Here is an 18,002-nt window from a genome sequence, read left to right as displayed (position 1 = left end):
TGTTGTTGTAACTTATGGGTGGCTTTTAACTTAACATTTTCATATAGACTAAAGATTTTGACTGCCTAATACTTACTAGCCATTCTATATCTTCTTTGGTGGATTGTCTGTTTGGATCTTTTGGCCATTTGAAAAACTTGATTCCATCTTTTTATTGTATTGTATTTATTTATTATTGTAGTATTTTATTGTATGTATTAGTATTTTTAGATACAAGTGTTTTGTTAGATAAACATATTGCATTTTTTTCCTCTGGTCTCTGCCTAAGCTTTCTATTTTCTTAATAGTATATTTTCAAGGCACAAGTTCGAACAGTTTTTTTCTTTATGGGCATCTTGTTCTAGCATCATTGTATCCTTTAATCATTTAATTGAATTAATATTGTTGAAAATCAATTAACCATATGCAATTGAAACCTCTTTTTTCTAAATTATTTCAGCTATTTGGCATTCTTTGTATTTTTATATAAATTTTAGAATCAGTGTATCAGTTTCTACAAATATCTGCTGGGATTTAGATTTGTATTGGATTGAATCTCCAGATCAAATTGGAGAGAGCTGATATCTTTGTTAATGTCTTTCAAGGAAGGGTCTCCATTCCATCTAAGTTGTCAAATATATTGGCATAATGACATTTGTAATGTACATGTGTAGAATTTGTAGTGATGTCTCCTTAATATTGGTAATTCATGCTTTTATGTTTTTTCTTTTCTTTGCAGTGTTGGGATCAAACTCAGTTCCTTGAGAATGCTAGGCAAGTGTTCTTGATTTGTCTAGTCATAGGTTGATCAATTTAACCAAAGGATTAGCTTTTGGTTTTAACAAGTTTCCTCAAGCTTCCCTTAGTTTCTCCAAGCTTGTCTTTTTATTTCATTGATTTCAAATCTTTACTATTGATTCTTTTTGTTTATTTGGGATTCATGTGCTCTTTTTCTAGTTTCTTAAAATGGAACATTAGATCACGGATTTTAAACCTTCTTGTTTTCTAATTCAAATATCTAAGACTATGAAATAAATTCTAGGCATTACTTTAGCTGCATCCTGACATATTATATTATATTCTGACACACTTTCATAATTATTCAAAAATATTTTCTGATTTCCTATGAGATTTCTTCTTTGCTCTATCATTTTAAATTACTTAATTGCACCACATTCGGGTATTTCTGAGTAGATATTTGTAATTGACTTTGAATTTAATTCCATTGTGGTCAGAGACTATTCTCTGTATGAATTCAATAATTTAAAACTTACAAACTTACTGCCTTGTTTCATGTGCCAGTAAATGGTCTTAGTGATTTTACATGTGCAACTGGATATAATTGGTATTCTGCTGTTGCATGTAGTTGTTCTTTAAGTCAATTAGTTGATCTTGTTATTAAAGTCTCTTGTATCCTTGTTACTTTCTGTTTATTCTGTCAGTTTCTGTGAGAAAGATATTGACATCTCTAATTGTAAATGTATCAATTCTCTTTTCAGTTTATCAGTTTTTGCTTCATGTATTTTGAAGCTTTGCCATTAAGTTGCATACCAATTTTGATTGTTACTTAATCTTTGTGAGTCAACCCTCCTAACATAAAATGTCTTCCTTGTCTTGAAATCTTCTTTGACTGATATTAAGATAGTCAACTCAGGCTTTCTCATGACTAGTCTTTGCATAGCATTTCTTTGTCTATTTCTTCACTTTTAACTTACCTTTACCCTTGCCCTAGGGTTTATATACATTTTTAAAATGTAGACTACTCAATATATAATGTAAATAACTTTTAACCATATACTTCCTTGTTCTCCTTCCCCTCATTTTTTTGTCATACAGTTTATTTCTACACGTTATAAGCTCCACAATATGGTATATTTGACAGTTATTTATCTTTTAAAGAAAAAAAAGGTCTTTTATAATTATAAACACCCAACAAAGTTTCCAAAGCTATATTAATAGCATTCTGTTCTATTGTTAATTTCTAAACTTATTCAAATGAATTAATGTGTATTTTATAAAATTTGGTCACTTTGTTTTCTTTTCTTTCTTTTTGTGTGGTGCTGGGGTGGAATTAGGTCCTCCTGCATGCTTGGCAAGTGCTAAGCTACTTAAGCTACACCCCATTATTAACTACATTTATATTATAACACTTAAGGTGTAGTTCATTGTTTACAAATCTATAGCACACTAGATAGTGGCTTCTCTGAGAACAGGTTCAATGTTATTTTTATATCTAGCATTTAGCAAAATTTCTGGTATAAAAAGATATATATGAAGTAAGTAACCTCAAAAATACACCTGTTATTTCAAGAAATGAGTGCACTTTTTTAGTCTACCGTCTAAAATTTGAAATTTTAAAAATCAAATTAAATTATTTATTCTAATTTGTTATACACGATAGCAGAATGCAATTCATTTCATGTTACACATATAGAACACATTTTTTCAAGTCACTGATTGTACACCAAGTATTTTCACACCATTAGTGTCTTATGTACTTAGGGTAATGATTTCTAACTTATTCTACCATTATTCCTACCCCTTTGCCCTCCTTCCCACCCCTTTGCCCCATCTAAAGTTCCAAAATGCGAGATTTTTTAAAAAGAAAAAAATAATTAATTTAAAAGCACTAGTCTGGGCTGGTCTTTATACTGTATCACTAGTTTTCTAAGGATGTGACCAAAGACCAAAGGCACAAAGCTTCAGAGAAACACGTTGCAGAACTAGTTTTCTACATAAACCCTGAAGTCCATCTATCACATTTCTCAAGGCTCACAGGCCCTTGAAGGAACCTGAGAATGAGCTTAAGAGAGGTCAGGGAGTGGCAGAGGTGTGTGGTGACAAAGGAGAAGGCAGCATCTAAAAGTGTCCTTTGTATTTCAGGATATGGAAGTTGCCTAAGGCAGGTGGTGGTGGTGTGGTTGAAAAGAGTAATCCTCAAGAAGGAAGTGTCATGTGAAGATGAGGAAAAACACCGGCAGAGGACAGGAACAAGGGTTCCTTCCTCCAGTCTTCAGACCTGTCCGGGAGGGGCAGCGGGGTCCAGATCCTTAGGTGCTGGTCTTCCCTGACCCCTGGGAGCAGATCCGCGCTTCACACCCCTCAGTTCGGCTTCGCAGCCGCAGTCACTTGGCTGAGACACTGAGTTTGTACCAGGAGATTGTAGATCTCCAAAGGCCTCTTTCAAGGTCCCCCAAACTTCGCTGGGCTGGCGTCCACTACTCTGCCGACCATGCGGGGTCCCCGCTGCTGCAGCCCTGGGAGCTTCCACTTCCAACTTCCGGGGAGGGACGACTCTCCCGCGGCGCCTGGGCCCGGAGTCCCACCCGCGGCGCTCCCCAGGTTCCGCAAGGGGTCTTCTCAGCGGCGTCGGAGAGGCCGCCAGCGCGGGCTCCCAGGCCCGAGGCAGCTCCGAACTGCCACGGCTCCGCCAGGCGGTTGCAGCCGGCACGGCCCCGGCGCGGATTCGCCGCCCTGGGCAGCCTGGCGTCGTGGAGTCGGCGGCAGGTGGCGCAGTCACAGGGGTCCTGGCCGCCAACGGACCCGCAATGCTTCGCTGGCTGCGGGGCTTCGTGCTGCCCGCGGCGGCCTGTCAGAGTGAGGATGATTACTTCCGCTACCAGATCCTCTTCGAAGACTTGGACCGCAACGGGGACGGCGTGGTGGATATCAAGGAGCTCAAGGAGGGGCTGGAATACTGGAGCTCCTCCTTTGGCAAGGACTCGGAGAAGGTGAGCGACCAAGAGCTCTGGGAGTCTGGAGAGGCTTTGGGCAGAGGGTGGTGCCTGACTTGCTGTCCTTTCCAGAGCCTCTTTCAAAGGCCCAAGAAGTAAGGTTGGGCCTCTCTGCGAGCATCGTGCAGAATAACTCAGCTCTGTATAGAAGGTTCTCACCCTTCTCAAAAGAATCACTTAGCCTTAACACAGTGATGAGAGGACAAAAATTGTGTGTGTGTGTGTGTGTGTGTGTGTGTGTGTGTGTGTGTGTTTGTGAGAGATTGCGAGTGAGTTTCTGGCGACTCATTGAACTTTTACCGAACCTGCACAGAACATCTCGGGGGTGTCAGTCATCGTGAGTGCATAAGTGAAAAGTAAGGTCTGCCTTTTCTCAAGAGGTTCTTAGCTTGAAGGTCTTCTCCAAACAGTAGGCACAATGGGTGTCCCAGAGCTGCTTTTTCCTGACATCCACACCAAAGGTTGAAGGGGAGTCAGACCTTAATCAAAGCGTTTACATTTTAGCCGATTGTTTTATTATGTTGCCTAAAATACTTTCTTCTCTAGGCTGGTCTTGACTTGATACGTCAACAACTATTTAGGCCGAAGTTTCAGAATATCAAATTTGTTTTCCTTCCATCAATGCTAAACAACCTTCAGATGTTACTTCTATCCGTTTTAGCTCTCTCTCAGTGAGGATTTTTGTTTTGTTAAGAAGGTCCAAACCATCTACACCCTTCTTTATTTAGTTTTGGGGCCAGACATAGGAAGATCTGCCTTAAATTATTTATTCTAACTTATTATACATGATAGCAGAATGCAGTTCATTTCATGTTACACATATGGAGCACAATTTTTCAAGTCACTGATAGTACACCAAGTATTTTCACACCATTCTTGTCTTCATATATGTACTGCCTTCAAATGAAGGAGATTTGCCTTATTTCAAAGGTGAAGAGGGTCAGAACATCACAATCCCTCACCTTTGAGACAATCACGTTGTACATTTATGGGGTCCTTTCCTGTTTCTTAGAAGAAAACTTAAAATCACAAGCAAGTAGCAGGTTCTTAAAAAGAATTTTTGTCAACATTACAATTTTTTTTAAGTTTGATATTTATCTTTTGGGAATAAATCTGTAGAGCCTTGAATTTGCTTAATATTAATTTTGTGCTAATTATATTTTTTCAGTTTTGTAGTGTAAAATACACATAACACGAAATGTACCACCTTAACCATTTTTAAGTATACAGTGCAATGGTATTAAATAATTCATATTGTTGTTCGATAATCTGCACCATCCATTTCTAGAACTCTTTTCATCTTACAAAACTGGAACTCTATATCCATTAAACAATAACTCCTCAATTGTCCCCTAAATCTGACCACCAGCATTATTATACTCTTTGCCTCTATAATTTTGACTACTCCTAAATATCTCATATCAATGTAATCATACATATTTGTCTTTTTTGTGACTGGCTAATTCCACTTACCATAATGTCTTCAAGATATGATGTAGCATATCTCAGAATTTCCTTCATTTTTAAGTATTAATAATGTTCTATTATATGTATATACCAAATTTTACCTATTCATTTGTTGATGGACACTTGTGTTATTTTGTGTTGTGGTTACTGTGGCTAATACTGCTTTGAACTTAGGTGTTTAAATATCTCTTTTAGATCTTGTTTTTAATTCTTTCACTTATATGCCCAGAAATGGAATTGCTGATCAATAGTAATACTGCATTTAACTTTTCGAGGAACTGCCAGACAAATTTTCCATAGTAGCTATATCATGTTACATTTCCACCAGTGGTGCAAAAGTGTTCAAATTTCATATGCTTGCTGACGTTATTTTTTTTAAGTAGTAGCCATCCAAATTGGTATGAGGTGGTATTTAATTGTATTTCAGGTGTGCATTTGTTTAATGGTTAATTATGTTGAGTTTCTTTTCATGTGCTTACTAGTCATTTGTTTATCTTCTTTGGAGAAGTGTCTGTTCTTTCGAGAAAGGTCTATTCAAGTCTTTTGCTTATTTTTAAATTAGGTTATTTAGTGTTTTGTTAATTTTTTTGGCATTTTACACACACACACACATATTTAAATATATATTATTATGGCTAATACTATTATTGTGGCTAATACTGCTGTGAAGATAGGTGCATAAATATCTCTTTGAGATTCTGCCTTTAACTCTTTCTAGTGTTTGTGCAGAAAGAGAATTGCTGGATTAATGGTAATTTTTGCCCTTTTGGAACCAAATCTAAGAAATCATTGTCCAATGTCATATAGTTTTATTGTGTGTTTTCTTTTGTAGTTTAATAGCTTTAGGTCTGATGTTTAAGTTTTTAATTTATTTTGAGTTAGTTTTGTACATGGTTTGAATAAGATAGGTCCCAATTTCATGTAAGAGTTTGAAAACAACTAGTATTAGTTCTTCTTTAAACATTTGGTAGCAGCTGGATATGACGACACATGCCTATGATCTCAGTGACTTAGGAGAATACAGCAGGGAGATCAAAAGTTCAAGTTCACCCTAAGCAATTTAGTGAGACCCTTTCTCAAAAAATAAGGACTAGCAATGTAGTGGTAGAATACCACTGGATCTAATCCTCCATACCAAAAAAAAAGTGTTTTAAAAGTGAAGCCATCAGGGTCCTCTTTTTAATACAAATTAAATATCTTTACTTATTATTGGTCTATTCAGATTTTCAATTTCTTTATGATTCAGTCTTGGTAGATTGTGTAGGAATTTATCTGTTTCTTTTAGGATACCCAATTTGTTGGCATATAATGTTTATAGGATCTCATTTGTATAGTATCATCATTTGTAATTTTTTAGTACAGTTGTAATATTTTCTCTAACATTTCTGATTTCATTTATTCATGACATTTCTTCTCTCTTAGTCTAGTTAAAGGAACATTAGTTTGTTTAACTTTACCTGTTCTGTGAATTTTCTGAAATTCCTTCTGTTATTGTTTTGTTATTGTGAATATAAAAAAATACTTGATATTATTTCAGTCTTCTTAAATTTGCTAAGGCTTATTTGTGCCCTAACATGTGAATCTATCCTGGAGAATGTTCCATTTGCATTTGAGAAGAATGAATATTTTGTTGTTGTTGAATGAAATGTTCTGTGTGTATCTGTTAGGTCCATTTGGTTGAAAGTATTGTTCAGGCTCAATTGTTTATTTATTTATTACCTGTCTGGGTAATCTGTCCAATATAGAAAGTGAGGTATATACCCTATCATTGAATTGCACTTTCTCTTTCCCTTCAGATCCTTTGATATTTGTTTTATATATTTAGGTGCTTCAGTGTTGTATGAATGTTTTAATTGTTATATCCTCTTGATTGGTCGGCCCCTTTGTTGTTACTTAATATCCTTGTCTCTTTTTATAATTTTTGACTTAAAGTTTATGTCATCTGATAGATATCTTTGCCTTTTTGTTTTGTTTTTGTTTGCATTGAGCATATTTTCCCATTATTTCACTTTTAGTCTATGGGTCCTTAAAAGTGGGGTGTCTTAAGTAAACAACAAATAGTTGAGTCTTTCAAAAAAAAAAAAACCAGTCATAAAACTAGATCCCTATTTTTGATCCGGCACAAAAGTCAAATAAAGTGGACCAAAGACTTAGGAATTAGATCAGAAACTCTGCACCTTCTAGAAAAAAACATAAAGTCAACATTTCAACATATTGATATGGACATTGACTTCTTTAACAAGACTCCTAAAGCTTAAGAAATAAAACCAAGAATCTATTAGTGGAATAGCATCAAATTGAAAAGCTTCTACACAGCAAAAGAAGTTAGTAAGAGCACAAAGAGACAGCATATAGCATGGGAGAAAGTCTTTGTCAACTGTTCTGTTTAGAGGGGTTTAATATCCAGAATATAAAGAACTCAAAAAGTTTACCAAACAAATAAAAAACCCAGTCAATAAGTGGACAAAAGAACAAAAGGGATACTTCTCAAAAGGAGAAACACAAATGGCCAACAAGTATATGAAAAAATGTTCCACTTCCCCAACTATATTAAAATGTCATCTTACTCCAGTCAGAATGGCAGTGATCAAGAATACAATAATAAATGCTGGTGAAGATGTGGCAGAAAAGGTACATAAAAGTTGAGTTCATTTTGATACATTGTTGTGGGACCACAAATTATTGCAGTCACTCTGGGAAGCAGAATGGAGATGCTTCAAAACACTAGAAATGTTTTATATTAACTTATATGAATCTTCATAATTTCCTAAAATCTATTTTTTTCTATTTCACATATTACAATACAATTTAATAACATTTCTTCAGGATTTCAATCCTTTTGATTGAAAAGACATTTTTTATCTTAATTTTTTTGATTATTAATATTTTAAAAATTTATTTTTAAAAATTTTTTATTTGTTATATATGACAACAGAATGCATTACAATTCATATTACACATATAGAGCACGATTTTTCATATCTCTGGTTAAACACAAAGTAGAGTCACATCCTTTGTGTCTTCATACATGTACTTAGGGTAATGAAAACCATCAAGTTCCACCATCTTTCCTACCTCTATGCCCCCTTCCTTCCCCTCCCTCCCTTCTTCCACTTTGCCCTATCTAGAATTCATTTAATCATCCCATCCCCCCAGATGCTCTGTGTCTTTATTAGAGAATTTAATCCACTTACATTATTAATAGGCAAGACATGCTAATGTCATTTTGTTTGTTGTTTCCTTGTTGTTTAAAACTTTGTATCTCTCTCACTGTCTTCCTTTGCAGTTTGATCATCTCTGTACTGGTATGCTTTGAATCCTTTCTATTTTTGTTTTGTTCTTTTGCTAAACATAATTTTTTTTGTGGTTAACATGGGGCTGACAGAACGTCTTACAATAGTTTAGGTCAAGCTGATAATAGTTTAACATTGACTGCATACAACAACTCTGCAGTTTTCCTCCACTCTTCACAATTCTGTTTTTGATGTAAGAATTTACATCATTTCATAATATGTACCCTTTGATAATTTATTTTAGCTATGGTTGTTATTAATAGTTTTATCTTTTTGCCCTTTTACTAGAGTCAATATTGCTTCATATGCCATTATTACAGTCCTAGAATATTCTGAATATGGTTCTTTTTCATTTATACCATTGAGTTATTTTTCTTGTTTTGTTTTATCAATTAGCAGTCTCTTGTTTCAACTTAAATAATTTCCTTTAGAAATTCCTATAAGGTAGGTCTAGTGGTGATGAACTTCCTTACTTTTATTTCTATTTCTATTTCTTCTTCTTTTTGGTACTAGGGATTGAACCAGGGGCAATTTACTATTGAGCTACATCCCAAGCCCTTTATTTCAATTTTATAAAAATTTTGAGACAGTTCCATTAAGTTGCTTAGGGCCTTGCTAAGTTGCTGAGGCTGGCTTTGAATTTGCAATCCTTATCTCAGTCTCCCGAGCTGCTGGGATCCCAGGCCTATGCCAGTGTACCTGTCTCTTCCTCATTTCTTAAAGACAGCTTTGTTGGGGAAAAAATTCTTGGTTGGCAATTTTTTCTTTTGGTGCTTTGAATATCTCATATCCATTCTCTGCTGGCCTACAGGGTTTCTGCTGAGAAATATTTTGATAGCTGTTTTGACATTCCTTTGTATATAATATATTTCTTATCTCTTACTATTCTCAGAATTTTTTCTTTCTTTCTTTCTTTCTTTATATTTTTTATTATCTGTTCATAGATCTTTATTTTATTTACTTATTTATATGTGGTGCTGAGAATTGAATCCAGTGCCTAGCACATGCTAGACAAGTGCTCTACCACTGAGCCACAACCCCAGCTCTTTTTCTTTATTTTTGATTTTTCATAGTTTGATTATTATGTTTCTTTGACTTGAATTTAATTGGAGATCTCTGAGCTTCCTGCACCTGGATGTTGGAATCTACCCACAGATTTGAGAGATTTTCAGCCATTATCTTTAAATATACTTTCTCCTTCTTCTTCCCTTCACTTTCTGCAGCTCCTATTATGTGAAGATTTGTGGTCTCTCATTAGGTTCCTATAATTCCTATATGCTTTATTTGTTGTTTTGCATTTTTGCTCCTTTGATAGGATAATGTAAAATATTCTGTTTTACAGCTCATTGATTCTTTCTTCTGCTTGAATTGGCTGTAGAAGTTTTCTGTTGAAATTTTCAGTTCTATCATTGTATTATTCATTTCGAAGAGTTTTCTTTGGTTCTTTTTCTTGTTTCTAATTTTTTGTCAAACCGCTTGCTTTGCATATTGTTTTTCTTTTTAATATTTTTTTAGTTGTAGATGAACACATAGTATCTTTATTTATTTTTATGTGGTACCAAGGATGGAATCCAGCCCCTCACATATGAGAGGCAAGCGCTCTACCACTGAGCCCCAGCCCATGTATATTGTTTTACTTATTTCATTGCATTTTATATTCATATATTCTAGTGGTTTACTGGACTTATTTAAGAAGATTATTCCTTTTTTTGTCAGTCATTCCTATGATTTGGATGTGGTTTGAATGTCCTCTAAGGGTCCACATGTTAAAACCTTGGTCCATAAGATGGAGGTGTTAAGGAGGTACTTTAAGAGGATGGACCTTGTGGAGATCCTTATGTCATTGTGGAAATTCCCTCAAAAAGGATTGAGGGACCCCTGTCCTCTCTTTCTTTGTGCTCTGGTTTAGGATATGACTGTTTGCTTCTACATATATTTCTGCCATAATGTGCCACCATCTGCCACCCTCACCAGAGGCCAAACCAAAGCAGGTGCCCAATCATTGATTTTTGAATCTCCAAAACTATGAGCTAAATAAACCTGTCTCTTCATACATTATCTGCCTCAGGTATTTTGTAATAGTAATGCAAAGGTGACTAATAGCCCTTCATAGATCTATACTTTCATAGAGTCTATTATCAGAGCCTTGCTGGTTTCTTTTGAGGTATCATGGTTCCCTAATTCTTTGTAATTCTTATCTCCTTGCATTGCCATTTGTGAATTTGAGGAGATAACCCTCTTCTAGCCTTTATAGAAGTTCTTTGTCAGGGACTATATGGTCACTATTTAGTTTAGCCTGTGATTTTGAAAGGACCAGGTGGTGATTACCCTAGGCAGGCAGAGCTTGTTTCAGGTTCTCTAATTGGTGGTGCTATCTTTGCTCTGCTGTTGGGCCATGCTCCTGGCTGAGTACTTCAATGACAGTCACAGCATGTATTCCTTGGCTGGAAAATTCCCTATTTGGGATCTGTAGTTGGCAGGCTGCATGCTGAGCTCCAAATTTAGGAGGAGTCACTGCTTGGGACAGGTGAGGCTGTGTTCCTTAGAAAATATACCATTGAGTATTGACTTCTTGTAGGGTGGAGCCATGAGGTAGGCTTTTGGCTGAGTTAGTGACCTTTTGATCTCTTAGGTCATGCAAATATAGCCCTTTATGCTCTCCAAAATGCTTGAGGTGGTATTCTCCCTGCCTTGGCAAGGTTTTAGGGAAGGCCATCCTCCCCAACCCTTTATACTGGGGATTGAACCCACAGGTGCTTTACCACTGAACTACATCCCCAGCCCTTTTTATTTTGAGATACGGTCTTGCTAAGTTACTGAGGGTTTCACTGAGTTGCTGAGGTTGGCCTTGAATTTGCATTCCTCCTGCCTCAGCCTCCTGAGTTTCTGTGGTTATAGACATGATGAACCACTGCACCTGGCAGGGGAGGCTTTTTGGCTGAATGGAACCACTGCTTGACTTCCTGTGTCCATCAGGTCTAACCCCTATGCTTTTTTGAAATGGGTAGGGGCAAGCATCTCCCTTCATGTATGGGATTGTTGGAGTGGGGTCTGAGGCTGGGCATGGAGCACAGCTATCTCGAACTAGGTTGAATTTCTTACCATGTTTCTGAAGATACCCAGCTCAGCTTTGCAGATAAGCTATTTTCTTTGATCAAAGTTGACTGTTGTCTTTGATCAAATGCCATAGCTGGCAGTAACATGGGAATACCATGAAGAATCATACAGTGATTACTATAGTACCAGCCTCCGTTTTTTCCTCCTACTTGGCCCTCAGTAGTCTAGCCATGCTGCTACCTGCAGTGTTCCTTGTGAGGTGAGAGTTGAGTGGGCTTCCTGGTAAGTGTCTTAGAATACCAGGGAAGCTGGATGACTGCTTCTGGTTCCTTTTTCTTTCTGCAGAAATGGAATTCTACCTGGCATTGTGCCAACTTGGGGGAGGGGAAGAGACAGCATACCTGAAGTGAGACTGTTCTTTTTACTTTCTAATTCAGTTTTCATTTAGCCATGCAGGTGTTCCAAGCTTGCTTTCAAGTAGTAGGGATTTCAAAAAAGATGTTCTTATCTATGACTACTTGCTAGTTGAAGTTTCTGGTGGCAGAGAGGGGAACCTGAGGCTTTTTATTTCATCACCTTGATGACATCACTCACAAGAATTAATTTTAACACAAAACATTGTCTCTGGAATAAGTAGAAAGCTAGTAGATTAAAAGTAAGCATAAAATAAATAAACTGAAAATAAATTAGTATTCTTAAATTGTGATGAAATACCATATTGTCTAATGAAGTAAAGGCATCCCCTCTGATTTTTTTTCTGTGAAATGTTGTCAAGTTTTGAGGCATATTATAACAAATTTGAGATAATTTCCATGATATGATTATAACGATTGAAAGATAATTGAGAGAGGAATAATTTTATTACCCTGTGATTTAGTGCAATTTAACACAATTTTCATGTATATACTATATGTATCCTACTTACTGGGAATTACTAACCTGGAGAATTAATTTTAAATCCTTTTTGTGGCATATAAGCCTTTTCATGGTCTCTCCCCAGCTTTTCTGATCTATTTTTCTTCTATGTATTTTGTCCTTAGCAAATTGGAACTATACAGGGTTTGTTATGAATATTAAATGAGTTTATACATATAAGGTGCTTAGAAGTAAATGCTCAACAAATATTAGCTATTATCACTACTGTTATTCTTATTCCATGTTTTTTTTCTAATTAGCATCTGTTCTGCCTCCATGCAAGTACTGTCACAAATTCTTGGATTCATTGTTCTAATGCCTGTTTTTCTTTGCAAGTATTGGCTCAAGCAGTCTTCCTCTGTGAAGACTCTCCAGAGCCTCTCCAAACCTTTCTGTACCTTGAATATATTCCCATTATGTCACCTAACATATTGTCTTTGGTAATGGGTTGTTTCTTTTAGTCTTAACTTGCCTCTGACTTGTTTTCTTATCCTAGCACAAGTCCAGTTCTCAGCTCATGGTATTTATTTTTTAATTCAGTAAAAGTTAATTATGAATTACATAATTTTTAAAATTAAGGGCCTATGGATACCATATTTTATAATAGACATCATCAGTATCTAGCTCCCATTCTTATTTTACAAGGCTAGGTCTCAAACTATTAAGCTAGGGGATATACTAGAATTTCACATATTTTATCACATGTAGTTCATATTTTATCCCTGATGGTAAAGGCTATGTGTTATGTTTATTCCTGTGAGGTACTTGACATTCATTATTTAACTCAGGCAAATACTTATTTATTAAAGTTCATAATTATTTGAGATGACACAATGGCTATTGACTCTACTATTGCACAAATTAAAAAAATACCACTTGATACACAGATTTAAAAATTTCTTAATGTACTTTGTAGTTGTGACAGAAAACATAGATAATGGATGCTTATGGCAATTGTAATTACTGTAAGTGAAATGTACAAATGCTCACATGGTATAGTGACTTGACTTATAATATACTTCTACAATGATTTTCTTTACTTTCGTAGGATATTCTTAAGGCAGGAGATGCCAATCAGGATTCAGGATTGGACTTTGGAGAATTTGTGCGGTACCTTGAAGACCATGAGAAGAAAATGAAGCTGGCATTTAAGAGTCTGGACAAAAATAATGATGGTATGTGTGTGCTTCCTTCACAGTTAGCTTAGTGTGAATAAGTATCAGTACTAGAGGGCACCTTTGCTAGCCTTTAATTTATCCCTGCTATCAAAGATTCCATTATTTCTACTAGTTGTCTAGCAGTAATTTTTAGCATCCTAGAATAACACAAAACTATATTTATTAGCCTTATATTTCTATGTGGTTTCTGTCTTTTTAATAAAATAATTTTTGTGGAAGTTTGTATCTTCTGAATTTAAAGCTTCTTTGCTTACTGAGGAGGCCTTCCTCTTTTTTGTAATATATGAGCTGAAATTATTATGGTAATTTAGAAAATGATATTTTTCTCTGATTGTGCAAATTTATCTCTTGCTGGAGAGTTGGATAAAACAGAGAAGCTCCTGAAAGAAAGTATAAATTTCTTATAACCCTGCAATTTAGAGATGAATTTTCATATTTTGTTATGTTTTTCATTTTCTTCAAGATTTTCTATGTTTTTTTCTTGATTTCTCTCTCTGCTTACCTCTCTTTAAATAAAATTGCAGTCATACTATGTATATAGTTTTGTGGTCTATCTTGTATGTTTAATGTAATATTGTAAGCATTTTCACTTCATTTAATATTTTTTACAATTTTAATTACTGTGAAATATTCCATTTATAAATATTAGTTACTCAATAATCCCCATATTATTTAGGACATTTTGAATCTTTTATAAATAATAGTGCCATCTATATCCATGCTGATTTGAAGAGGAAAGATCTACTCTGTTATATTTTGTACAGATTCTTAGAGAGACTGAATATAAAAATAGAATACTACTTCTGCATCCATATGTAGTTAATCCTTCTTGGGTAATTAGAACCTAATTATACCCTACTTAAGAAATATATGTTAATTTTTAAGTTGTATGAAATCTAATTTTTGATGACTGAAAAATTCAACATGGAACTAAAAAGCTACTTAAAGGATTCTACTGATGGATTCTTGAATGAAACAGGGTGTAACCTGAACATCTCAGGCTTTAGAGGCTGGAGAGTACAAAAGTGACCACATTTCCCTTCATACTCAAATCTCAGTGGTCCAGTTTCCATTTACTTTCCAGAAGAAAATTCAGACATTTCTGAACCTTTATTTCTACTGAAATAGTACTGAGAAATTTTAGAAGTACTAACCAACATCTGCAAATCAGACCTGGCCATCTGCAGATCGAAGACTGACAGATCTACTATAATGCTGTTCTGGAATTTTACTCTGTTGTTGATTGTTACCATCATGATCATCATTTGTGAAGCTGAAAATCCTGTCAGCTAATCAGTAAAATTAGGATGCTATTAGAAAAATATAACACTATTCTGGTAAAACTGCGTATAACTGCTTATGGATCTTGGTAGTAGAGAGTACTTGTTCTGAAGGAAATAAGTTATACAGCAATGAGAAAGTCTCAAAGTGATATATTAAGATCCAAGTAATAGGGTCTTGACAAGTCAAGTTGGAACATCACAGCTCAGCCCTCAGCATCCTGCAGAGATAATGTTGTGGGAGAATTACCATTTCTATTCTACTGGCTTCATTGTTTTGAGACTTTGAGCTGTAACAGTAGTTTAGAGTTGAGTTTCTACTGCTGCCCACCTGGACTACAGAGCTCAGGTTCCAGAAGCCCTGTAGAAGTGCTGCTTTGATTGAGCTGTCTGCTCTGTTGCTGAGTTGTTGTTATTGCTGATGTTACAGTTTCCAACTTTGTGTATATAGTTCAGCTAGTTTACTTTGGCCAGACTACTGATTGAGGGATTGAAAGAAAATACTTCATGTGTTAGGAGCTGAATTGTGTCTCTTCCTAAATATACGATCCCAGTATCTCAGTGTGACCTTATTTGAAAATAGTATCTTTCTAGAAGTAATCAAGTTAGAATGAGGTCATTAGCAGGGCCCTATTCTGACTGGTGCCCGTACTAGAAAGAAATTTAGACTGAAAAGACAGGGACACAGGATCTGAATAATTCATCTAAATGCCAAGGAGTACCTGAGGCTATCAGAAGCCAGGAGAGAAGCATAGAGCAGGTTCTTCCCTAGCATCTTCAGATGTACATGACCCTTCAGACAACTTGATTTTAAACTTCTGGCTTCCAGAACTGTGAGCTAAGGCACTAACTTATGGTACTTTGTTACAGTAGCCTTTGGAAATGAATATATTTTCCTCTCTGTGTTATACTTAATTAGAAGCATCTGAGTTCCTATTGTGTTCAGCCAAAAGCTCCATGGTTACAGTTGCAAATATATGCATAAAGAAATTATTAAACGTGATTTCATCATTAAGGTTCTTTCTTGAGGGGAGTTTTTTGTGAGGGGGAGATGAGGAAATGAAGGAAAAGGAATTAACATTTATTGGACTCTTCTATCTGGTGTGTTTGTTCTAGCTACTTTACCTAACACATCACATTTTTTATTTCACATAGTCCTTGCAGTCTGAGAACACTAAGGCTTTGGAAGGGTAAATAATTTTGCTTTTCTTTGCCTGTTCCAATTAGTCACATCTGCTAGGATTCATACCCATCTGTCTTATATTGACCTGGGCTTTATCATTTGATTTGCTTCAGCCATTGAGACATGAGCAAGGCTTAATAAAGAGTACTTGTACATTGTAACTTGCTATTTTGGAGTACTGCCTCTTAACCATCCTGAGACACCAGAAAAGAAGTCTAGCAACCTATCTGGAGAGACCACATGGAGAGAGATGCTCATTTAATTATTAGCTGTTCTGCATTCTCCTCTGAGGTAACAGATATATGATTGAAACCATCCAGCTGCCAGCTACAGTTGGACCTTCAGATGAGTGAATTCACATGAAAACCTAGGCAATACCAGTAGAAGAGCCAACCAGTTGAACCAAGCTCAGATTTTATATTTGTGATCATATATTCTTTTTAAACCATGAATGGTGATGCATTATGGCAATGGATTACTGGTTTAGGAATGGAATAATTTGCAGTTATTCCTGGAATTATAATGCTGGAATGGTTGCAGTGTGTTCCATCCATATAAACACCGTCATTTCATTGAATTATTTTCAAGTTCATCATTGCAGTGAAAGCAATTTCGATTTTTCTGGGTCAGTATATAAACAAATAAAAGGGTTTCTTGAGAAGAGGCAATAGCTTGAACAAAGGGAAATTACCATACAAGGTCAGAGCTAGTTAAATGCCATTTCATGTTTAGCCCCAACTCAATATTTTTTGGGAAAATTTCATTAATAACAGGTTCAGCAAAATGCATAAATTATAATAAGTTATAAATTACACATATAAGCTGCATGAATTTTCATAAGGCCAACCTTGCCAAGGCACCTATTGTCATGATTTCTAATGCTATATGTAAGTTTACAATAAATCTTTAGTAAATAAATGTGTCTTGCTCATAACGTACCTTGCTTCTTTTATGAAAGTGTTTTTTTTCTTTGATGGTCTCTTGTTTATCCTTTATGGTACTTTATTTGTAACTCTTGTTTCTTACTCCTTTATTTACCTTTTCATCACATTTTATTTATAAATCTTTTTAATTAAAAAAATTTTAAACTTTATTTTCTTCTTTTTTTTTTAATGTGGTGCTGAGGATTGAACCCAGTGCCTCATATGTGCTAGGCAACCAAGTGCTCTACCACTGAGCTACAACCCCAGCCGCTATTTATAATTCTTCTCTTAACATACATTTAACACAGTGTGATATTTTTAAAAAATAATTAGAGCATTCATATAAATTTGTAAACTCATTGGTGATTTTGTTAACCCTTGAATTCTTTCACATTTAAAATAGAGATATGCAGAGTAGGTTGTCAAATTGTTAAAAATTACTGAATTGAATTCATGAATATGGTGTTTGAAGATTATAATGAATTATAAGGCAGAGGAAGCATGCTTCTCAGTTGATGAAGCTTTGATTTCTAAGCTGAGGAATAGTCAGTAAATTCTGTCCTATAGATCTTGGAATGGAACACCTGGGGCCTTGGAGTCACTGCAAGGAGTCTGAGATTGTATGTCTGAATAAAGGTCTTGGGCTAAGTAATGTTGTATACTTATGTGGACTATTATTTATGAATGTAAGCATATACAGCCCTTGTTAATAAAATACAAATGAATGTGTGGTTGAATTTGTGATAGCTTTTTTGTATTACCTATTTTTCAAGTAGGAGACACTAAAGTTCACCTTTTTCATTAAAAATTATATATGTATTAGAATGAAATAGACATTATTAATACTGTGTGTATATACATGACTGCATGACCGATGTGATTCTGCAAACTGTACACTCAGAAAAATTAGAAATTATATTCCATCTGATTCAAATGTAAAAAATAAAATAAAAAGATTGAATAGCCTCAATTATCTTTATGTGAGAGGGGAAT

The 18,002-nt window shown here is 35.3% G+C and overlaps 1 protein-coding gene across 1 annotated transcript in view; it reads left to right on the top strand.

The window, feature by feature from the left end:
- The first annotated feature begins 3,527 nt into the window (after nucleotides 1-3,527).
- The window catches only part of LOC143404257 (mitochondrial adenyl nucleotide antiporter SLC25A24-like), a 51,119-nt gene continuing 36,644 nt past the window's right edge, over nucleotides 3,528-18,002 (top strand). The window contains exons 1-2 of the mRNA XM_076862499.1: nucleotides 3,528-3,710; nucleotides 13,494-13,620. Coding sequence (XP_076718614.1) covers nucleotides 3,528-3,710; nucleotides 13,494-13,620 — 310 coding nt within the window. The remainder of the gene's footprint in view (nucleotides 3,711-13,493; nucleotides 13,621-18,002) is intronic.

The sequence above is a fragment of the Callospermophilus lateralis genome, chromosome 7 (genome assembly GCF_048772815.1).
Source record: "Callospermophilus lateralis isolate mCalLat2 chromosome 7, mCalLat2.hap1, whole genome shotgun sequence".
NCBI classification, from domain to species: domain Eukaryota; kingdom Metazoa; phylum Chordata; class Mammalia; order Rodentia; family Sciuridae; genus Callospermophilus; species Callospermophilus lateralis.
This window is presented reverse-complemented; position numbering and strand designations above follow the sequence as displayed.